Consider the following 24,791-nt stretch of genomic DNA (forward strand, 5'->3'; position numbering starts at 1 on the left):
AAGAAAGTAATTCTTTCATAACAACTGCCCTCATTTGCTGCAGGTTATTAAAATCAGAGCTGCCTTTTTCAGGTAGCCGTTTTGAAAGATCCTAGAATTCCCTACATAGTTCTAGAAAAAAAAAAAAAAAAGCAAACTGACTGTAGTGGGTGGTTAACAGAAAACTCGTTATATAAAAGGAATTTAAATTTGGTCTCCATCTGACGCGTTGGGAAGCAAATTTAACACCGTGGGATTGTTGGTTGGCTGGTTGTTTGTTTTTTTTTTTTTTTTTTTTGTGGTTTGTTTTTTTGTTTGGTTGATTGTTTTAAGTAACGCAGAAAAGCGATGCCCATCAGGGCCGGGACCCCCGACGGCGCAGCGCTCCGCACGCAGAAGCGCCCCCGAGCATCAGCGGGCGCCGGTCCTCTCCCAGCGCGGCCCCGGCGCTGCCCAAGGTCACTGCGCGCCTGCCCGCCGCGCCACCGCCACCGCCAGCCCCTGCCCACCGGCCCCGCGCTCCGCCCGCCAGCGCCGCTGCGGCCGAGGGGCGTGCGGCACCGGGCAGCCCCGCCGCCACGCAGCAGCCGCGCGGAGGCCGCAGCACCGGGGCGGCGGCCGCGCTCCCCGCCCGCCGGTGTCGCCGTCTCCCCCCCCCAGCACCGCCCCCGAGCCCCTCAACCCGGTCCCCCGGCTGCCGCGGCGGGGAGGGGGCAGCAGGCAGCCGCCTCGACCCACCGGCCGCTCGCCCCCGCCGCCTCACCTGAAGTGACCGGCCAAGGAGCAGCGGCAGCACCACACGGGCATGGGGAACGCCGGCGGGCCCGGGGCGCCGGCGGGGCCCAGCGATGAGGCTGCGGGGGGACGCCTAACCGCGGCTCCCGCTCCTCCTCCTGCCGCCGCCGCCACACTGGGGCCCGCGCGGCGCCGTCCCTCCTCCCCGCTCACATGCGGCAGCGGGTCACACGCGGGAGGAGGAGCCGCCGCCAACACCGGGAGGGCGGGAGGAACGGGCGGCGTGAGGAGGGGAGGGCACCGCGCCGCTTCCCCCTCCCAGCCCCGCCGCGGCCCCGTGCGCCGGGGGTAGCCAGCGGCGCGCCCGCTCCCCGCGGGAGTATGCGGGATGCGCCGCCTCCCCCCGGGGAAGGCGGGAAGGGCAGCCCCGGCTTGGCACCGGCGCGGGGGAAGGGTGAGCGGGAGGGCGGCACCGCGGCAGGGAGACCCCTCCTCGGGCCGGGGACGAGGGCGGCGGCGGCAGGAGGGCCTCGGCGCACCGCCTCCCCGGAGAACGGCGAGGGCCGCTTCCCGCCGCCGCCGTGTCACCGCCCGCCCCCCTCCGAGGCGGGGCCTCCACACGCAGGCCGCGCCGCCTTCCCGCCGCCGGCCGGGGCACACCTGCGGCTTGGCCGCGGCCGGTGGCGCGGGGAGCGGGGGCTTCGCTTCCTGAGGTGACTTTTGCCGCAGGTTGCGGTGCTGCTGGCAATGGCGGTTGTCACCCAGGCTGCCGCCCGGCCCGGAGTTCCCTGCCCTGCCCTCTTAGGGTTCACGTGCAAAATGCGCTTGACGAAATTAACAGAAATCAAAGCAGTTCAAAAAATTTCGAGGCACCGTTTGACTCGTAGCTATCTGTTTGGGAACAATATTAATACGTGTTCTGTTAGCTACTCGAAATGGGGTCTTACGATAGGTAAATAGTTTGCAGGTGTGCTTATTTGAGAGAAACCATTTCTTAACCTGGCCTTCCCCAGTCGGGGAGCGGCTCAGAGGGGCAGGACCCCTGCAGGTCCCCTGGCCCAACCGCCTGCTCAAGCAAGGCAGCCCAGAGCAGGCTGCCCAGCTGTCCAGGAGCGGGCCTGTTGGTGTTGGAAATGTATCTCCAAAAGTGGAGACTTCATGACCTCCCTGAGCAACCTGCTTGGGTGTTTTGACCACCCTCCCAATGAAAACGTCTTTCCTTACATACAAGTAGAATTTCCTCCATTTCATTTTGTGCCCATTGCCTGTCATTCTGTCCCAGGGAACCACCGAGAAGAGCCTGGCTGCGTCTTCATCATTCTCTTCCATCACCTATCATGTATTTGTACATGCATAAGATCCCTCCGACACTTCTTTTCCACTGGCTGAACAGTCCCAGCTTTCCGAACCGCTGCTCATATTAGTCAGTCTGCTATCTAAGACACCCATGTCCTTACACTGGTTTTCTCTCTCAAAGCAATAAGGGAGAATGCTAATAAAATCTACAACTGTTTATTTAGGTTTTCACACAAACCTAACAATTCAAAATGTCTTCTGTGAATCTGTTCCATAAATCCACAACACAGATCTTGCAAGGCTGTAGATTTACTGTGTCTGAAGCGGCTGTTGGTAGCTGACAGTTCAGTTTACCTCTAGGTTGTTCGTTCCAACACTGTTAGGATGGTAGTCAGCAAATAATTAATAGCATCAGTCTCAATCCCACTAGAAAGGATGGAAAATGCCAGATGAGTGCTACTGTAGGCTGTGTACCTCAGCTTTTGTCCCCTGTATAGCCCCAGACCAGGACTGCAAGTGCGGTCAGTAAATAGATGCTAGACAATGAAAGTTTAATATTAGGAAGACTGTACCTGACAGTTCAAAGAAGTTTCTAAGAACAGAAGACCCTAACCTCTAGGAGGCTGAGACGGTGGAGATTGTCTATTGTGATTACTCAGAACTGAGAAGTGCAGAACCTGAAGCGATCATCCTTGAAAGAAAAAGTGAAATGGCGAAGTGGTCAAGATATAGAACAACTTGTGAAACTGACTGTCAAGATAATGACTAATAAAAGACTTGTTTGAAACCAATAGGTTAGGTAATGCTTTGTAGAGACTATAAATGTAGAGCTAAAAATCCTGTAACCTGGTCACTCTCTGCGGAGGTGACCCAATGCTGCTGGACCGATTAAAACTGCAAACCTAGAGTAACCCATAAGAGTTTGAATCTCTTCTTTTACAGGATGGCTTTATATTTATTAGATATGTGCTCTATAAAAACTTAAGGCAGAAGAACATGGGAGCCGAGTTGTATCACTGAGGAAATACAGAATATTGATACAAAATCTCTTTAGAGAGTATGAAACACATCCAGCTAAATACGTTGTTCTTTGAGTATACCCAGGACCAGGTGTAATACGTCTTTAGACTAGAACTAACCACGTGAAGTTGTCTTTAGCTTGCACTGTCCCCAAAATACTGCCTTCAATTTAGGAAATTACATGAATGATTTATATGTTGACCAGTTAATTCATGCTACTTGAATATTAATAGTTTCATTAAAATTATGTTCTCCTTTACAACAAGTTACAGAAAAATACAACAGAAACTGAAAGGCAAACTTAAGTTTTTTCTTATAATATTTTGCTTCCAGTCAGGACTCGGCCTCCTCCCAGATACAAAACTGGAGGTCTGCAGGACATCATGCTTCAAGAAAACTAGCTATCGCCAAGCAAAAGTTTTCCAGGTTTCACTAGCTGTTTGATGGCAGGGTCCGATGGCACTGACTTCAAAATCAACACATTAAGGACATATTTGGCTCTAAATGCCACCTTTATTTCCTCCCATCAGCAAATCTGGTTATCTAGAACATAACACAGCACCTCAGCTATTCTGGTACTGTTAATAGTTTGTGCCCTTGTCTTTGTGGACATAACCTTGAGTAGAAGAGAAAACCAACCACACCTGTGTCCACACCTATGATCAAGACACATCTTTCCCCAGCATGCTTTTACAAAGAAGGTAGGTTGGAAAAAAGGTATTTTATAAACCTAACAAGTACTCATGGGCCTTCTCTGGAAGTAGTATTCTGCGTAGGTGACCTGACTTATAATTAATTATATAATTCTCTCAGAAATAAAATTTTATGTTCCTTTTAAATTCTACATATTGGCCTGGGTTTTTCAGGTATCTTAGTTTTTTCATTGGATTTGTTTCAAATTCATGTCTCATGTTAAAATAAATTTTCTTCAAATGTACCTTTGTCTTAGTTATTTAACACTAAGGAAGCAACAAATGAGAAGAGAATAAAATGCACCAAGCCATAGCAAGTATTTCCTCCCATATATAAACACAATCACATTTTACAGGGTTTTCTATTTCCTGTTCTGTTCATTTCTGTTAACAGATTCAGGCAGTTATTGGCTGCTAGGTATATTCCAGATCTTCACATTTTAAATCATATTAGCCAATTAGCTAATTTAAATCTCCTTTCTTTCACTAACACTCACAATACTAATTTAGGTAATAAAATTGTGCATTTGTTCAAGAAATATTTTTTTTAAGCAAATTAATTAAAAAAAATTTCTTCCTCCAATATTCAACAAACCATTACCTCAGCCAATGATCTTGGAAAATACATTAATCAGACAGCTTTTTAGTAATCACAAAGGTATTTTTAACAACATTAGTAGCATAATCTTTCTCCCGATCAACCGACTGATAACTAAATATGTTTAGTACCAGCTTGGCACCGCAGAATTCCTGAAAATCCTGTGGACACATAAGATGGGAGCATCAGAGCAGGGAACTGTTGTCTCAAGCCACGATACACAGCATGGAAAAAAGGTCTTCATCCTCCTCTGTAGAAGCCGCACGGCCGACGTGTAACTGAGGAATGCCAACAACCTGCACGTTGTAATACAGCACGGGAAGCAAGGAAAATGACTGCAACATTTTGGGAAGACTCCGATGCCTCCACCCACTAAAATATGAGGTTGAAGTACAAACTAAGTAGAAAGTAGACCTGCAAGGCTTCAAATGTCACTACAGGAATATTATCAACTCTGTCTGGATAAATAATGCAGTATCTCGGTACTGGAGCTTACCCAGGACAGGTGTCTCATCAATTACAAACTTGTTCCCTGTAACATTAAATGACTCTGAAAGATGTATGAACTGCAAGGCCTAGCAAGCGACAGTGTAGTGAATTTTTTTCTGAGATGAGCTAACAGAAACTTTGCCACAAGCCTGTGGCACTCAGCCTGAAGTATGAGGTGCTGAAGAAAGGCCAGGAGAGATTAGGAAGGCTTGAGGTTATTTACTCTCAGTACTGTCAAGCGAGATAGCAGCTGGGAAATTGAGCTGCAAACCAACTTTCTGCCCGGCCAAGGAAAAAGAATGATAAAGATGGGGGAATCTCAGTCAAGAAGTTCTGTTGCAGGTATAACAGATCCTGCCAAAAAGTCGAGATATTTGCCAAGAGGGAGAAAGAAAAGACACTTATGGAATAAGCTTAAAGGAGCAGGTCTGTCAGGTTCCTGGGATCTTTTCTTCACCCGTTGAATAAAATAATTTTCATTGGTTCTCTTCAGATGTTTCAAAGTGCTAATGAAATAATACTTGCTTGGAGAACAAAGATGCAACAATTTCTGTGTCAAAGAATTATTTTAGTAGTATAGAAGGATTGGCATAAGGGTCTTTGCACGCCTTTTGCACTTCACAGAGCTGTTTGTCTGAATATCTCAAAAGGGATCTGTGTAGTATTCTGTGATGATAGGATGAGAGAAGAATTCTGCTGATGGTTTAACCCATCAGGCAGCTAAACACTACACAGCCGTTTGCTCACTCCCCCCAAGTGGGATGGTGGAGAGAATTGGGAAAAAAGAGGTAAAACTGGTGCATTGAGATAAAGACAGTTTAATAGGACAGAAAAGGAAGGGGAAATAATAGTAATGGTAAGAGAATATAGAAAACAAGTGATGCGCACTGCAGTTGCTCACTGCCCACTGACCATGTCCAGCCAGCTCCTGAGCAGCAGGACACCACCCCGCTTGGCTGACTCCCCCCAGTTTTATTGTTCAGCATGATGTCATACGGTATGGAATATCCCTTTCGTCAGTTGGGGTCAGCTGTCCTGGCTGTGTCCCCTCCCAGCTTCTTGTGCACCCCCAGCCTCCTTGTCAGCAGGGCAGTATGAGAAGCTGAAAAGTCATTGACTTAGTGTAAGCACTGCTCAGCAACAACTAAACCATCAGTGTATTATCAACATTATTCTCATCCTAAATTGAAAACACAACATTGTACCAGTTAATAGGAAGAAAATTAACTCTATCCCAGCTGAAGCCAGGACAATAGGAGAAGAATTTTGCTGATGCAAGGTCCCAGCCAGTGGTAAACTGCAAAGCTGCGATAACGTCAGTAGCACGTGGAAGGAACCGGCATTTCTTGACACTGCACTGGACTGTTTTGACAGATGAATGAAATCAGCCTGGAGAAAGCCTGAAAGATCTTGATGTGACAGACAGGTAGAGGCATGAATGGCCTCTGGATAACAGTGTACATGGATGGGATTAACCGCCCGGAGTCTGCTGATGATGTCAGTCTTCAAGACATTTACGATAAGAGTTTATAGATCCAACCTCCATGAGAGCAGTTAAATGTGTTCTGCTGTGTATTAGTGGAAACAAGTAAATTGTGATTGCCTTTTGCAAGGTAGAGGAAGAGAATTCTAAATAGGCATTACATGGTGGCAAGATAATTGGGGATTTGTGCTACCTGACTTTAGAAGAAATAGGGGCGTTGCCGAGCCTTCTTGGAGTTGATTGACTGTCAGGGAGTGTCAGGACATCAGTTTCCTGAGGCATGTAAAGGTATGAATGCTGGCCTGAAAACTTCCTAGTATAGACACTTGTAAAAATCTGTTTGATTATAAAAAACATTCTGATTACAAATATCAAGAGAGAAGGATGAACAAAAATTGTGAAGATAATTTCAGATTTTCCAATAACAGATGGTACAGCTTTGTCAGTCTCCTTTTGCACTTGATCAAGCGGCAGCTATTGCCTGCTTCTTGTGGCCACTGCTGACACGCATGGAGGGAGCTGGCTGCGGTTTTTTGAGTGGGGTGGGGAGGGGCAAGTCCACTCCAGCCTGTGAAATCACTCACAATCAGACTCTGCGCTAATTATCACAGAAAGCTGGCTATCAGCTTTGAGCATTCAAAGGTTTTTGTTGGTTTTGGAAAGACACCTGAAGTGTGCTTGGAAGATGATATTGCTGGGAGAGAGAATAGCTAACTGGGATCTAGTTACCATTGAGACTGGGAAGGGGCCAGGCGTCAGAAAAGAGGATGTAAAGGAGCAAGCAGCTTCCACTGCTTAAAAGACTTGTGAGAAGTGGTAGGGCCACAGGTTATAGGCTCTGGGAACTGCACAATTTGGTGGTTCCAACAAATGTATGGAAGTCAGCATGTTGCAAGGCCTGAAACAAACTTCATGACATAGTCCTGAGTAAGGGAAAAGGCATATATTCAAAATTACCATAGATTTGTTTGCAAGAATAAGTGTGCATGTCGAAATATCTGGGTCAGGACATACCCTATGGCATATACTAGACCTGTTCTGTAAACTTAATCCCTGAGGCAACTGTTTCGGCAATAGAACTAATGAATCTTTTTTACAGTTTGTATTTAACTTTGGATTTGTGAACTGCTCTGGTGTTAGTGTACAAAATTATCCATGGTAAAGTAATACAAGTGAGTGTCCAGGGAAGTAAAGATGGTGTTCAGCTGTGTGTTTAAATGATGCATGCATGTAACTAGCTACAGCCTTTAATGTATATGAGGTTTTATTTAAAGGATTATCTCTGAGCAAAACTGTTACCTCCTTTCTAATTAGAATAATAAATATGCTGTAGATAAAATATGGAAATGGTATTTTTGGAAATATAATTAGTCTGGAAGCCCTGTTTCCTTTTGCAGTTCTACAATTCTCTAGTGTGACCTCTGAAGGAGCCGTTAGCACCATCTGCCTGTATAAAAACAACAAGCATTTATGAAGAATATACTTGGAAAATATATGAAAATTATTTTAAATTGCTCTAAGAAAAGAAACTGTCAGTTTGTTGCATAATGTTGCATCTCTGTTTTATGTATTTGACCAGGACTGACGGTATGTTCTAAACCTAAAATACAGATAATCATCAGTCTACGCAAATCTACCTTTGTTCTTATAAATATCTCCTTTGCTTGTCCTCTATTTTTAATGCAAGTTATTTTGCCTAGATATATTTCATTTATGTTTTTAAGAGTTCTAACATAAAACTAGACCTAGTTGGTGAAAAAGGAATTCACAGAAAATATTTGATATACAGATTATCCTACTAATACAAGCACACTGTTTCTGGTAGGCAGTCAGAGAGCTCTGAATCTTTCCTAGATGTAGTTGTAACTTTAGTTGCCTTTGGTAATAAGCACAAAATACTTACTGTTTGCAAGAAAAAAATCAGAGGCATGCCAGTGCTTACATACACAGATGAACATCTGCCCTTCCGATTCTAGGTCATTTTTCTATTATGTTAAGGAAAAATAACAACAAAACATTCTGTACAGGGAGATGAATTATTCAAAAACATTCTGTATCTGATCTGAAGTGCAAAATGTGGCAGTGCAGGAGCAGATTCAAAAACAGTAGAGTGAAAGTGATTGTAGATCTCTATTATTTGCAGCTTGGACCAGTGACTTGCTTTTAATCAATTTGCTATCAAACAGTCTTTACAACATGTCTATTCCAAAATTGCAAACCATGATGCTTCTAAGCCACTGAAGCATGATGATGCAGGCATCTTATGGTATCATCCCACTGATAAAGCTGCAGTACTGTTCTTCAAATAGATGTTATAGAGAATATATATTTGATCCTCATTTGATAGATAACTCTTCATCTCTGTATTTTTGCACAGTATGTTCTACTTTGTCCAAAAGCAGCGTGATACCAAAGGGCTATTCTGTAAAAACTAGATAGTCCATGAAAAAACGCAAAATATTCAGTAGAATTAACTTTCAGTACTGTAAACTGCCCTCACTGAACAGCCGAAGCACTGTGCTGGAGTAGTGTCTTTATGCCGATCTGTGGAGACACTGGATGGAGCTCAGTACCCAACCTGAGGAAATGAATGCATACTTTGAGCCTGTGGCAAAATTCCTGTAAAGATGTCTGCCACATACAACTACTAGTTCTCATCTTGTTTATTTAAAGTGTCTTATTCTGTAAATAGTCCCATGTAAGCTTACTGATAATATGAATTTTGACAACTAATAATGCTACTTAATGTCATATATAACTATCCAGATGCACATTCATTTTTGGGGAAGCAATTCTTCAATTTTAATTGGGAAAGGCCTCAGAATTTTTCCTGTATAAAGACTTTAGGACATGCATTTTTATTTGTAATTAAGTATTTTTTTTTTTTCAAAGAGTAGAGCTTTCCCCTCCTGAGTGTTGCCAGGTCTTCCTCTGTCCTCATTATTTTACCAAGTCCAGGTCCTGGAGGCAAATGATTATATAGGCTGCATCTAATTCTCTGTCCTCCAAATGTGTCTCAGTCACACTTCTGATTGCACAAAAACTTTGTCAAAAGTAACTCCTTAGATATAAATTAATTTCAGCTCCATATATTTTGTAGGTCTGATTCATAATTTCTGAAATACTTGGGACTAGCTCTATTGTGCTGCTTGAATTTCTTTTAGATGTAATGCCACAATGCAAACAGCATTTTTATATAAATGTAGGAATGTACAGCTTGCTCCTGGCAGTATCCAGTGCACACTTCTACATTGTGTAGAGGGCTGAGGCTTGTCATAGATGTTGGGAAAAGAGTAACATAATTCTAAAGATGTCAAAATTGCAATTGAATTCATAATGAATTTCATGTTTCTCAGTTCTTCTGTTATGAAACACAGATTGTTCCCAGTCACTCCTGAACCTGCCTGTTATGAAAGTCAGGTTGCATCTCTCAGGGATAGTGGCAGTTCATGGGGAAGCTTTGTGTACCTGCACGGCTGTTTGAAAAGGGCAAGGAGAGGACGGTGTGCAAAGCAAACTGGTCAAGGCTGGGATATATGAAGCCACAAGGGATGCGAAGAATAATATAAAGAACCATAACAATAGTTTTCAAAACAAGGATAAAACCCCAGGGGTTGAAACAGCTGAAATTCTTCAGTTGCAGCATATTGTACTCCAACCTACTTTTTTTGCTGTGGCTTCTGCATTCCTCTCTCCTTTAATGTATTTGAAATCCAGCTGTCATAAGCATCCTATTGCTTTTGCTGCTTCACACATTTCTCTGAATCACACTCTTGTTGTGTTGCCCAAGTGGGAAGTGAAGGAGAGAGTGGGAGAGAAACATCAAACAAGGGTATCAAGTAGTGAAAGAAGGAGCATTCAGGAGTAGCTCTTAAAGGCATTTAATTAAAAAGGAAAAGAAAAGCTTCCACTCATTGAACTGGGCAACACAATTACTTCTAGGTCTTAGAATGACAAGTGTTGTTTCTTTCTTCTTTTTCCTATTATCTGCCACAGCTATTTGCAGCATTTTATTTCTGATTACATTCTTAGGAGAGTGATGAGTGATGTGTGCTTCTGTGTTTGGGTGGCTGCTGCTGTCCTGGAGCCTTACTTCTGATTAGGCCTTTTAACTTGTGCTGTAAACCAAATTCAGTAAGTGAGAATGAAGAAAAAAAGACTAGATGATCAACATATTTTGGTGAAAAGCACAGTTACTGCTGATTTGGCATTTCACTAATCCTTGTAACCACTTATGTAGCAGTCGATCTTACTTTTGGTGTAGTTGAGACCGTCAACGCTTTTTTATTCTGATGCAATGTTATCAAAATGTTAAGTCTCTGTTTTTATTCTGACACTCTCATTTCCTAAAGCTGACTGATAATAATTAAAAGTGACAATTGTAGGGACTCTATTGCCAGTGACTTGCAGCTTTGTCACAGAACAGGAGACGCAGTTGCTGAATTTTTCACAGTACCCAATACCCGCCATATGCTTATTTCAAACCTTCTGCCTTTCCTTCCGTTAGGCACCAAAGGAAACCAAAAGAAGAGCTGTACAAAATTTTTTATCCCTTTGAGTGTTAGCTTTCTAAATATTGAGAGCACAGTACTCACAGTTTGATTATAGCTGCACCTCCATAGCAACAATATTTCAACCACACTTTGCACTTGTATATGAATGTGCTGTATTATTTTGAGTCACGCTATTTTGTCACATCTGTTAACTGCTTTGTGTCTGTAAAAGACATAAGACTGGAAATGAAATAGTGAAAAACAGAAATAGGGGTGTGTACTTGTTTGTAATGGAATAAGTGGATGGAAAGCAAATGCTGCAGGTTACAGGAGAGGGAACAAAAAGGGAGTTTACATAGTCTATGTGTATGTGTGTGTCTTAACTACACAAAGGTGTCCTAAAAAAATTCCAAAATCGAGCAAACCAGCCAATTAACAAGTATTGCAGAAAGCTCTAGAAACAACAGGATTTTCTGTTCTGTACCAAATATATTATCAAGCCTCTTATAAGCCTGTCTAATCATAACTTTCCTCACTCTTTTGTAACTCAAACTTTTGTTTTGTGTCCTGTCTTGTTTTTCAGATCATAGGAATGGTCTGCAGCTTGCACTTGGTTTTACATGTCTTTGAGGATGAATGGGATTTGACTTGGGTGGTGACTTGGCAAAATTTTTGGAAGCATTTGCCAGTAATAATTGTACTCACAGCTTGTTTGTTTTTCTAAAGCAAGTATGTAGTGCACTAGATGGGCATTTTTAAGGACCAGTTTGAGAAAATGTGTAGCTAAAGACACATAAATAAGCAAGTACTAACTAATAAATAAGTACTAACTATATGTTATCCTATCTAAGAATAAATGGATTATTCCACAACCCATGGAAGTACACTTTATCTTTTTCTTTTTTTTTTTTTTTTTTTCTGTAAAGTCTCTGTCTCTGTTTGGTGTCCTTGTACATGGGCTACAGGATTATTTGTCCAAATGCAAGATTATTCCTCTCTCATTGCTGTAAATACAATGGCAGTTTGCGTAAGTTGTGCTGTATTTAGTGGATTGCAATGAGGTTGTTCCTCTTTACCTCATGTTAGAGAAAATGCAGAATATATTAGAACTTCAAGGATACATTTCGAGAGCAGAGACAGACCTCTCAGTGTGAAATACTAAGGGCCATAATTTAATTCATGTAGTTTTGCATCTTAGGAGCTATAATTTAAAGCAAAATTTGGATCTAAATATTGTCAGGTTCCCTCCTTAGATTTACATAGTAAAATCTTCCATCACAATTTCTAAAAGAGGAGTCCTACATATTATTTTTAACTCATTAGCACATTTGACGTGTTTTGGTATAGATACGTTTTTGATTTTTCTTTTAAATTTGCATTAAAGCTTAAACATTTCAAAGCAGCATTATATAGCCTGTTAATATCAAGTAAATTACCTGACCCAATGTGTTCTTTTACTAAAGGGCATTTAATATCAAAGGTGAGGAGTAGCAAATGCAGCTGAACTGGAACATCCATTAGAGAAAGAAAAAATAAAATAGTGGGAAATATTTCCTAAGCTTACATGTTTTTGAAACAGAAGACTGACTACAACACAGGCCACCTACAATAGCTGTGATAAATTCCAAAGAGAAAGCCTGGAAAAAGCTGCTTGTTAGAAACTTTAAGGTCAGCATTCATTCCTTGAAGAGCATTCCTGCCTGTCAAAATTAGCAGTTTCACCACTGAAAAGCTTTATTTTCTTCATCAGGCTGTAAAGTTAAACATTTTGCCACCTCCTACTTATGTTTTGGGACTGAAACCTGCAATTTCAATAGTCTAATTTTTATGGCTTTAGGGAGTCACCAGCTATGGAAGTGCAAACAACATTGGAAGAAGTGGAAGAGAGGTAAAAAAACCCACCCCAAACGAGCTGTCTGATTTTTGTATTAAATCTGCATGAGTAACACAGTGATGGTGGAATTAGATAAGACAATCAAAATCACCAAAATGAACCATGAAGCATTACCTGCACCCAACATTAAGATCTGCTTTGCCGGAGCGGCTGTGTCTGAAGGAAGACAATAGCAATTAGTTTAGGAAAAGTAGGGAAAGAAAAATCTAATGGATATTTAATAATAATGCAATAATGCTTTAAAAATGCTTATGACATGTTATATATTTTTCCAGTGCTTACAGGATGATCTTCACTGTCCTTCATTTTGTCACTCAAGCACTGAATTCTACAGCCTTTGAGGAGAAGTCATGTTTTTATGTATTTATCTCAATAGTCAAATATAGTTTTCTGGTGACCAGATGTACTGGTTTGCATCTTCAAAGAATGTTTTTGGATGAATGCATGAGGGAAATAAAGTCATCTAGCTCCTCAGTGGGTTTGCATGAAAATCTTTTGGGACAAGTTACTGTGAACAACCGGCACAGAAGCAGACAAAGCTCTTAATTTTGCATGTTCTTAAGTGGCTTAGTGTTTCTGGTACAGCTTTGTTTTGGGCTCAGCCTCGGTCATATGCATAGGTCTCTGCATTTGCTTAAAAAGCCCCATGCTATATTACTGAAACAACAGATGAAAGTCTCACCAATAATAGCTTTATTCGACCTTGCTGAAGATGTTAAGTCTAGTAACAATAAAGGCTTAACTGTTCTACATGCGGGCCAACTGGCCTTTGCATATTACAGGAAACAATTGCAAGCATTTAGCATTTCAATACACATAAAACAGAAATACTTGGGAATGCAGGATCTGAACACATACCCCTGATGCACCCACACTGCAGAATAGCAGAAATACACATTGTTGTAATCAATATTGGTAACCTCATCTTCGGAAAACTACATGTTACATACATTTTAATTTTGCTGTCACACATTCAGATGAAACTGAAGAGGCTGTTTCAAATTTTCTGAAACTCCAGGGACTCTTAGACAGAATTTAGGCTTACTTAGTTTGCACTGACCTGGCAGAGTAAGGAAGGTACGAGACTCTGCAGCTCATATAACCCACCTGGACTGGACTCAAGAATGATTTCTGGCTTCTGCCTGCAGAGCCCAGTTAGGTGCAGCCTGCATCAACCGAGCTGGAACCAGTCAGGTTTGCTTGCCCTAGCTGTATCAGCTGGTTTAATGAAAAGCAGCATCTTCCTATCGAGTGTTGCCTGATGCAGCTCTTCTGGGGAAGCAAACACATTGGTAAATGAGCAAAGGATTTTTAGCAAATTGTGATGTTAAATAAGGTAGAGTCTGTTTATTTGCACTTTACTCATTTTGGGTCCCTGACCTGCTCATGCTTGTAAAATCTATATTTAAATGCTGCTGTAAAATAAATCGGAGACAGGAGAAGGAAAAAAGCAATGCTTTTTCTGTTTTGAGTTTAATCTTTGTGATTTTTTTCCTGAGTTTGATTCACTAATTACAATTAAAATTATACATCTTGATAATTCTTTGTATGAAAAGCAGATTTTTTTGTTTGTTGCATTTAATTGCTTGATTATATGGTTATTATATGATTATATGGTACTTTTATTTTCTAGAAGTTGCTTTATCTGATACAGACTAATTTATTTTCACTCTTGAGCTATGTTCTTTATAAAAAAATAGTTTCTACTCAGCCTCAGCTGTTCATGACTTGATACTTATAGCACTGTTTTAATTTTAGATGTCTGATATATCCTCCTCCTCTGCTTTAAAACTTTTTTTATTTCTCCAATCCCTTTCACTGACTCCTCTTTCCTCAGATGACTTGAACATCTGTGTTCAGGTCACTTCTATTAAACTCTTACTTTTTCTACAGAACTTATTTCCTTTTGTTCATGCTAATACCTTTCCTTTATTTGCTTTTATTCATTGCAATTTGTCTAATGTATGGTTTAGAAGTCCTTTAACTGAGAACAACAAAACTTCGTCACAGTAGGAAATTCAATCAAAACCTACAGGACTCTTTTTTTATTTGTGCTTGGGAAGTACTTCTTGGGAAGTTTAAAATCGGTCCTTGGAGATCCAGCAGCCAAAATTTTGCCTTTTCTACTGTGGCATTACTGATGGCAGCAATGGGTTGTCACACTCAATATGAAGCGATGACAGAAAGGTCTCATCAAGGGCATTGACAGATAACGATGGAGCTTTTTGAATGAAAGAACACCTAGCTTTTAATACAGAAGAAGCAATGTATGTCCATAATCTTCCTCTGGGAAACTGCTGAGCTATAGTCTATGTATCTTGTTCTGGCATTCACTTACAAAAGCCACTGACTTCATAGTTTCTTGGCATCGCTTACAGACTAAGGCCCTGTGGCTTTGGCCATCTATTATTTCCACAGTGCCTGCTACTAGCCCTCTGGAAGTCAGAATGCTGTGCTCATAGTACTCCTGATATTTTCAGACTAGAAATTCTGAAGTTATTTTAACAAGCTTTCAGTTGTGATACAAGGATAACGTTATGCCAGCAAGTATAGCATGCATGGTTGCCTTTAGAATAATTTTTGAACATGCAGTAACAATCTCTTTTTGGAACATGTGGCTCTTCTCTGAGTTATACGAATTCTCTGCTGTGTATTTAGGGAACTAGTTTACAGTCTTTGGAGTTTTTTATTTGGTTTGATTTCTTTTTTTTTATTTGAGAAGACCAAGAGGGCTCCAGTTACTAGCTTGTGTGGCATTTCTGATTAAAAGCTTTCCATTATGTGAGAGAAAAAAAGTACTGCAGATGCCCAGGCTTGATTCATCTAATCTCCTAGGAAAAATCACTCCATAGCTGTATCCCAAAGAGAAAGAATGCTTTGCTGAGGCTGGGATCACATGCTCTGTACTGCCAGTGTCCTAATCTAAGGCAAACTGAAATGTTTCATAGCATCCATAAAAGACATCACAGTGCTTGGGGCGATGGGGCATCCAGCCAATACCTCTAGAATAATTTTTTCTGCAGCAATCTCTTTGTGTTAGAATAAAAGCATTTCCACTTCTAGAGGGATATGGCAGCATTTTCAGAGGTGTCCTTGCTGGTCACTTTATTTCTGACAAATGAGATGCAGACAGAAACAGTAAGTTTACCAGTAGTATTCCCTTAAACGCCACCTATCCGTGTGTTTGGAACGCATTCTGAACAGCTCAGCTGCCTTGTCACATCAAATGAGTGGAAGGCATTTTGATGTCATTTAGCCTCTGACCTTAAATTTCACTTTTAATAAGCAGAAACCAAAACATACCCCACAAAACACTGAGAAAATAGAAACTGCGACTGTGTCATTCCAAAGTGAATCCCTATCACTACAGATGACACATTTCTCCACTTCCACAATAGAAGCTTTTATTTATTACCATCAAGACTGGAGCCAAACAGAAAAATTTCTCTTTGTATACAGATACTTCTTTTAATTTGTTAGCGGGTTGATCCTTTTAAAATTGTTAATTAGCTGAGCTGTTATTAATGTGACTGAAATAACTGGGAAATCTCATAGTCTTATGATCACAGGGCTTTTCAACTGACGGGTCTACAAGTACTATTCATTTACCTTGTAAGTAAAGTGGTATTTAGCCCTGAAAGACAAAAGTGAAGTAATACATACTGTTCAAATTGGCAGTAAAAGGAGTGTTCTCTATAGAGCATTGTAACACTTCCCATACTGGATTGAATGCTCAATTAGTTTCATTAGCAAAAAACACCAAACCAAACAAAAAAAAACAATCTTATTGCAAAATTAATAGATAATTTTTAAGCAAAGGAGACTTTCATTTCCAAGTTTCTTGGAAGTACGGAAGCATCTTACTTGCAATGAAGGACCTACTGCAAAGCATACATCATTGTGTTTTGTGTACTCTTTATTATGCTAGTAAATCCTTCAGTTCCCTAACGTAGGTCAGCATACCTTTTGTTTTCAGTGCGTAGGCATTGTTATTAAACCAAGGCTCTTGTTAGGTATTGTCTGTAGTAATTCACAAATAAATAGCAGCACACTTTGCTCCAGCCATTGCTCCTCTGTATGTGAAATACATGTTTTCTTTTTGGAGTCTTATGCTAAAAGAACTACTATCAGTCCTTTTCCTCTTCCTTCACTCTCCCTTCTCTGGGGAAACAAACCAAACCATTGACCCTATATCAGCTGCTAACTGGCCAGCTGGAGAGCTGGGAGCTGTGAGAAGTCTTTTTTGCCCGTAAGTCAATTTGTTGTTTCATACAAATAGCTGAGTTCAGCTTAAATTACCAGATCTACAGTTGGTAGTAGCTGGTGTTAGCACTTTTTTCCTTGAATCCAGACCTTTTGCTAGAAACAGTTAGAATCTGGATGTTTTCTGGAAATTCTATCTGCTGAGAAGAGCTATCAAATTGAAGCAGAGGGCGATGGGGCAATGGCAAAAAAATATGACATGCAAGTACAGCTTAGTGGTAAGTTACAGCTTCATAACAAAACTACCACTAGGATATAACTTAATCTGTTTAATTCAGTCAGATCTCAAGTGTATGTGATACAAAGTATGTGCTTGCGGTGATAAAAGTCACCATGGCTAGACAGATCAAGTGAACAATATTGCCAAAACGTTATTTATTTGTGAAAAAAGGAGGGATGTTACAAAAACTGTGTGCATATCAGATTTGCTGGTCTAAGCAACTACTTTTTTGTTAGGATTCTCAGTCTTATCAGCCTTATCAGCCTTTGAGTCTTACTTTTTATTATGCTTGCAAAAGATGTCCTTATCAAAGTTACTGCAATATTACTTTACTGATTCTCAGTTTTAATGCAATGCTAAATACGTGGGAGGAAAAAGAAATAAAAACATGCATGTGACATAAGGCATCTCACGTCACTGTAGACAAATAAAATGGTATATCCAGATAGGCAGGTAGAAACTGGTGTGTGTTGGTTCTGCTTATAGTCCATGGTGGCTGGATTTTAATTTTGCTCTGGTCTGAAAGCAGAACAGCTGTACAAATGAAAAGCTGTGTCTAAGCCCTGCTCTCCAGAAGACATTATTAGCAGAAACACAACATTCCTTTAGTGAAAAAGTTACACACAGACAGGCAGGAACAAGGTCATGATGAACTGCCTGTACCCATCAACAGAGCCTAATCATTTTATATTTTAAGTAAGAAATATAATCTAATTGGTGGATGCATTGTTGCATGGTCTGCTTGTGGTCAGAAACAAGAATGAGATGGCAACTGCGCAGATGTCAGTACTTAAACCTGCTGTTGGTAAAAGTGTTTTCAGATTTTAGTCCACAAGTTGTATTTATGTAAGACTTCTGTTCATACCAATGGATTCATCAAAATGGAGGTAGCAAAAGGTGTAATTTGGGAGTCTTTTCTGCAAGTATTACTAATAATTCATTTTAGAACAGAAAATTATGAATTATGAGGTCAGGGCCATATTTCACTATAGGCCACTTTTTCATTGTATTTGCAGTAGGTTTCCACTGCAAATCTCAGGACTGATTTAATGTTCCTTTCATCAGGTACCATGTTATGACATGATTGTTTGAACTGACACTACTTGCAAAAAAGCAAAAACCTCCATTTGTATTTTTGGTAAAAACAGAAGGAATTCATTCTTGTGGCTTGGTTACCTAAGAGCAGCACAGTAGTCATATTACAGGTGTTCATTTCAATGAGCGAGGAGAAATTCTCTTGTACGTTAATTGCTTGAAGAGCTCATACATAAACAGATTTTAGCTAATAAAGGAGAGCTAAATTTTGTCATGTTGCCTGACCTGAACTAATTAGATTGTATGTCACAGTTTAAAAATATAAACAATCATAAAAATAAATGTTGCACAGTAAAAAGTATTATATTGGCAGAAAATTGGGATTTTAATTTTGTTTCTATAAATATTATCATACAAGACTGTTCAACTTGTGGGTGCTCAGCATTAAAACATAACTTTGAAATACTAAAAAGCAAAAATACTGATATTTTGTTTGCTTCTTTTTGCTTTTTGAGAGCACCTATAAAGAAATCTTTGTTAAAAATTATCTGAATTGAATACAAAACTTACCAACATAGTTTTGTTTTAAATTGACATCATACATTTGCAATCAGACTTCCCATTATTGTAATAAGTTGATACAATTGCTGAATTCCAAAAGTTATTTTGAATACAATATTTTGGAATTTTAATACAGCAGTTATTAAGCTTGGTTGATAAGTGGACATATTTCACATTACAAATGAACACTGCTGATACTTCACTCTTGAGAAGGAAAGCTGCTACCCATTATTTCATTAATATGATTACATGAACAAAAATGAAAGGCATGACCAGAAAATCTAACAGGAATTCTTATGAAAAAAAACTCAATTGAGTTTTCTGGAGACCATATCTTCTGCCTGCAGACTGGCCAATGAGTTGCCTAAATGTAATTTTTTATTTTTTTTATAAAACTTCCAGAAATTACTTTGACCATTCTGCATTCTTAAAGGTGGTGAAATAAAAACATGACTTCTATCTGTCTGATTTGATGCTGGATTCCTTAGGCCAGCAGAGGACCTCCTGAAGCCTGTTGTAGTCTTGTCCACTACAGGCTACCTGGGGACACCTCCTAAACTGAAGCTGGGTCCATAGAGGTTTAAAGCAGGAGTATGGCTTTAGGAAAGCTTTTTTGATACATTTCCATGACGATATACATTCCACCCACCCCATGCTTTAACTTTATAGAGCCTGGGGAAGCATGAGATGTTTCCAGAAATGAGATTTCTTGAGTTTCTTTGGTAGTTTCAGAAATGAACAGCATGGAAGTTGTTCAATATTAAAAAGCGAAGAGATTTAGGATGGAGTTTTCAGATGCACCTGAAGGACTTTTCCTTTGCTCTGAGCCCTTTATTTTCTTAGGCATACCTGAGGACACTGCATGTAGACTACGGTTTTGTATGTGCTTTGTTGTGGCACTGTGTAGTTTTGAGTGGGATGTGTAAATGAGCTAAGGATATGCATATTCAAGTAATACCCCATTCAAAACCAGTCTTACCGAAGCAATTTTAAGATTACCTGAATCTGAAATTCACAAAAGATGTATCAGTACATATAGGCCACAAAGAAAGAAATAGCAGCTTTATTTTAGGAAATTACATGTTTTTCTGTAACACGCTAGTATCTTTACAATTGTTGAGACTCTTGAGAAAAGGGTGAATGATGTGTATTAACCCACCAGTGTAGTTAGCTCATTAGTCTGTGGGGATGTGTGAGACTTACTAACAAGTATGGAAAGTATGACTGTACACGCGGTAGAGTTTCAACAGGCCCTGTCTTGATGATTATCCATGCTCCAGTGGATTAAAACTCAGGCTCAGTAGTCATAGAGGCTGCTGAAGCCTCATAAGGAGAGAATGTGGTTGAAGTTCAGAGTTCTATATTAACAACAATACTTTAAAAAAATTGAAACCCACAAAGTTTAGGTTTTGGGGGACTCTCAGTATATGCTTTTAGAGTGAGATAGGCATTGCCATTGCTTGTAGGTGCTGTGAAAATTGGAGAGGTGAAACAAAAGGAATTAGTCATGACATCAAGGCTGAGGTATTCTGCGTTTTTAGGGGTTTTTTTTACAGGAGAACTTAAACTTTAAAAAAGTAAATGGGATGCTAGAGAGTTAGAAAACTGGATGTGGTGGAGTGTATAAAAACTTTGAAATATAAATGAGAAATTAAAACAAGCTTCTGGCAGTTCAAAGCAATATCTGAGAAGGAAAAAGATCAAAGACAAGGCTTACTGTACCTGAAACAGAGAGAAGAAACTCCTGCGGGGCAGATGAGGGAAATTATTTTGCAGAAGAAAACTAATGCAGAAAATGTTGTGATTTTACTGTGTTCTCACTGATCAGTTCAGTGCCTTTTTCAAGACATATCCCCTCCTTGCTTCTCCGATGATGTTGGGGAGCTCAGGATTGTTGTCTCAAATACCCTGAGGAAGAGCGCAAAACAGTCTTTCACATACGATAGCTAATGCATATCTCAAAGCTTTTGTTATGAGTTCCATGTCTTTATGGAGTGCAGCACTGAAACAGGCATTCTTGATCCTTTTGACTAATCCTTTTTTTACAACTGACAATGCTGTCAATTTGCTTTTCACTTTCTTGTTGAGTACAACTGCACCTGGGTGGAGGATGATGCTCTCTATATATACATGCTTATTGTGGAATTCAGTTGTCTGGTTGTTATGACTGTCCTTTAAAGAAGGCTGAAGAATGAGTGACTAAAGCTCTGATGGATCCAGGTTGGAAGTCTGAAAATCTTTGTGAAGATCACCCCACGCATCTCTGTAAATAGGCATCTTATTCAAGGAAGTAAATACTTGGGAAACAGGCCTCTGTTACTCATTAAAATCAATTTGGTAGTCAGTGAAAGAAGTTTGATGTGATAGTGTTTGCTTTACCTTTAGCAGATCAGGCATTTAATAAACTAATCTGAATATGCAAAACAGTTATCAGGTCCAGAAGCAACTGAGGTTTATAATACCAGCAGAATCTTGAGATTAAATTTTACTATTTTATGATAGGAATTGTGTGAAAATATTGGATAAAAATCAGCTTTCTTAAATTTGGGGGTTTGATGCATAATTAGTAAAGCTACTATTTATTTCTTTTTGCTGTATGGTCTTGGATGGAGGTTACAAAGCTACTACAGGAATCAGCTTCCTCTCTCACTGATCAAGCCATGTGTCATTCTCCTCCACCTCCTCCAACAGATCCTTTTGATCTACATCATGCTTCCAAGAGTCACCAGTTTTTTGTTCTATGGATATCTAGTTAAAATATTTGCATATCTTTTATTTCCTCCCTGTTCCCTTCCCCCAGTGTGTACTTATTCAAACACTCCTGACAGGCTGCCTCTCTTGGCAGCCTCATTTTGCTTATGTCCTTTTTCATTCTGGGCTTGTGTTCTCCCCTGTGTTTGTTTGGCAAATGATCTCCTCCTCTTGTTACAGCTGAATTTTCTCTTCTGTTTCTCCTCAAAAAGGTGCTCTTGACAGCTGTCAGCCTTTAAAAGAAGTAAACAGAAATCTGGAAGCAAAAGTATCCAACCTTACACTGTCTGTGTTCGATTAAGAATAGCATTCAGTTTAATTCAACATTATAAGTTTCCCACAAATAATACCTATTTCATTCATGAGTTTATTTGATATATAGATGTCATTGGTTGAGCGTATCTCTCTGTTCTTACCTTACTCTGGTTCTGAATTTAATTTTTTAATTCAGGTGTTTGTACATGCCTTTTGAAACCACAATTTCCCCTACCCCTGCCCCTTCACTGCCCACACACACTTTTTGTCTGAATTATGGCTCTGCTTGTTGAAATACTATTTGTAGTACACTCTCCTCTCTCTGAGCCATCAGCCTAAAAAAAACCCAGTGCCTGGTTTATTTTAGCTTTGTGCATCACTTATGGAAAGACAAAAAATAAAGCATCTACTGATTGACTGTGTCATGTAAAGAATAATGGTGGTGCTGCTGTTGTTATGACAGCCTAAAGACATAATCAAGACAGATTTTGTTGGTGGAAGCAATATCTTTTATTAGACCAGCTTGTATCTCTGGCAAAATTAGACAAGTTTTGGGGCATGTGAGTCCTTCTTCAGGTCTGAAATAGAAGCAGCATACTTCAAAGCCAAGTAGAAGTTGAAAGTATTCTTATAGCTGTTACGTTAGTTATATCTTAGACCATCTCAAAGAGAAAGTAGCTGATCCTTCTGAAGGGAAAAGGATGTTGGAGGAAGGAGCAGTGAAAGGAAGAGGAGTCTGAGGAAGCGAGACATCGGGAGAGTGGTGGGAGATATACGGTCTGTGAGTTCATGGGGTTTGGTATCTAGCAAGTTTATGAAAGCACCCAGTTTTTTATTTGGAAAATGTTGTAGGATTCCTTGAGGTGCAGGCCTAAGACATTCAAAGTGCAGTGATTATTTTCTAAGAAATGTTCCCTCCCTGATAACTGGGTGCTTCTGTCCTTTGCAGCTTGAATTTTGCTTCTTTTTTCTGGCGCAGAGTAGTTGCTTAGTTTCACCTGCGTAGTTACCCTGAAAGCACTTGATGCACTCAAATGAAACGTATTATGACCCCAGAAGTACAAGCATAGGAGTTGATGGTTCTGTGTTAAGGGGTATTTATTGTGCTAGTAGTGGAGACACGTTGGTTACGTTTTGTACTTGGGAAGGGCCTTAGTATATTTAGTTTGTTTTGACCACAGGAAGCTTACTTCTCGTAACGGTTGGGGCCTGCATAATTAGAAGGGTGGTTCTGGAGAGCCCTGTTTCAAAACAGGATTGTCTTCTAATAAATCTTTCAATGATTGCGTGTGTGTAGGTTCCAGTACACAAAATTGCAAGTGGGAAGGATGTGCAAGAGCTTGATCAGTATCTGCTACCACTACAAGGTGTCAACATTGTGCATATCTGACAGTTTGTCTTGCTTTTCTACTTGTGGCAGTCTGATAAAATATATTATTAATACATACAAATGAAAAGAGTATGCCCTTGCCTTTTAAAAAACAGGTCGTAATGGCAAGAACAGGGTAAATGATGCTAACATTAGTTTTTGTAGTCTGCATCACGATGTGTCAAGTATGTTGATTGCACTATAGTTAAAACGACATTTATGCAACCGATTGAATCACTCTGTGGGGGAGGATTTGTTAATAGTGTTGCATTTAACCTACTCTCTAAATCTTTTTCTTTAGTTAGGAGCCCAACATGATGATCTACTGATCATCTATACAATACTATAATCTATACTGATCTACACTATACAATCATCATTAATGTCTGCTAACCTCATCCACATGTTGGCCTTTTTAATTTCTGCTACTGATGGTCATTCTTGGTGACTACTGGCAATGCTGAAACACAGTATCTATATTGTTTAAGTGAACAGCTCACACCGTCCTGTTCACTGTCAGGCATCCAATCAGTGTCTAAACAACCAGACACCTGTATATAGTACTTTGGCCTTTTCCAAGAAATGCCTCCTCTATTTGGGCAATGGTTTATCATCCAGTTCTCTTCGGTTTCTTATAAGCTGTCCCATGATGTCTTCTCTTTCAGCCAAAAGTTTTCCTGAAATCCTTGTTCCCTGAATTTTTAGATGTATATTCTGCCCTTATATGACCAAGTTCTCCACAAGAGGGAAGTCTTCAGTTTCGTCAAGTACATAGTACAGCTGGATAGTTTGCCTTTGTGATGCATCAGTATTGCACCGATTAATATTAAGGATATTATTTAGTGTTAAACCTTGGAAGATTTAGTGAAGTGGTCCTATGAGCATCTGTAATTCTTTGGGGCTTGGGGATGACAGTGCTTCGTAGGACGACTTCAACATAGCTGTTGCATTTCTTAGTGGAACACAGGAGAAAAGAGCTAGTTGTTACTTTGCAAATTGCAGTGAAACTGGTCTCACTATGTCACATCTGAGAGAAGGATCTTGGCAGTGTGTGGTTACTGATCCCAGGAACTTAGAGCCTGGGGCTAAATCTGGGCAGTACTTTTTTTGAGGGTTAGTTGGTTAAAAACTTAGAGTAGTAAGGTCTAGGCAGACCATGGATTTTGGGAACATAAAGATAAAACTTTTCCATGGGAAAATATAATAACAATAACAACAATGACAACAACAACAACAACAACAACAACAACAACAATAATAATAATAATAATAATAATAATGATGTAACATGGGGAATCACAGCAGTTCTGAATCTGTAGTTCTTCCTGACCTTGAAGTTGTGTCACTCTACTCACCAGAAGTCAGCCACAACCAAATCAATTAATACCATGGGATTTTCTTATCTCCAGTTGGGACAATGTGTTTCCAAAATGTCTTTCCTCTTTTTCCACCCTACAACAACATGAGAAACATGGAAAAGTATGAGGTATTTAATAATGGTATTGTAGTGTGCTGGTGTTCTCAGCATTTATGGACTACTAGTTTAAGAATAAAAGCTCTTGTGACCTGTAAATTATAGTCTGATTTCAAAATACTGACCAGAAATATTTTGTTTTAAATAACGTCTTCTGTCACGATAAAACTTCCCACAGTATTTT

The 24,791-nt window shown here is 40.0% G+C and overlaps 1 protein-coding gene across 2 annotated transcripts in view; it reads right to left on the reverse strand.

Moving 5' to 3' along the window:
- Positions 1-24,350, reverse strand: part of OSGIN2 (oxidative stress induced growth inhibitor family member 2) — a 39,551-nt gene extending 15,201 nt beyond the window's left edge. For both annotated transcript variants that reach the window (XM_080381850.1, XM_080381852.1), the window contains exon 1: positions 743-24,350. In XM_080381850.1, coding sequence (XP_080237976.1) covers positions 743-786 — 44 coding nt within the window. In that variant the 5' untranslated portion in view covers positions 787-24,350. The remainder of the gene's footprint in view (positions 1-742) is intronic.
- Between the last annotated feature and the right edge of the window lie 441 nt (positions 24,351-24,791).

This window comes from Falco punctatus (genome assembly GCF_963210335.1).
Source record: "Falco punctatus genome assembly, chromosome: 3".
Lineage (NCBI taxonomy): Eukaryota > Metazoa > Chordata > Aves > Falconiformes > Falconidae > Falco > Falco punctatus.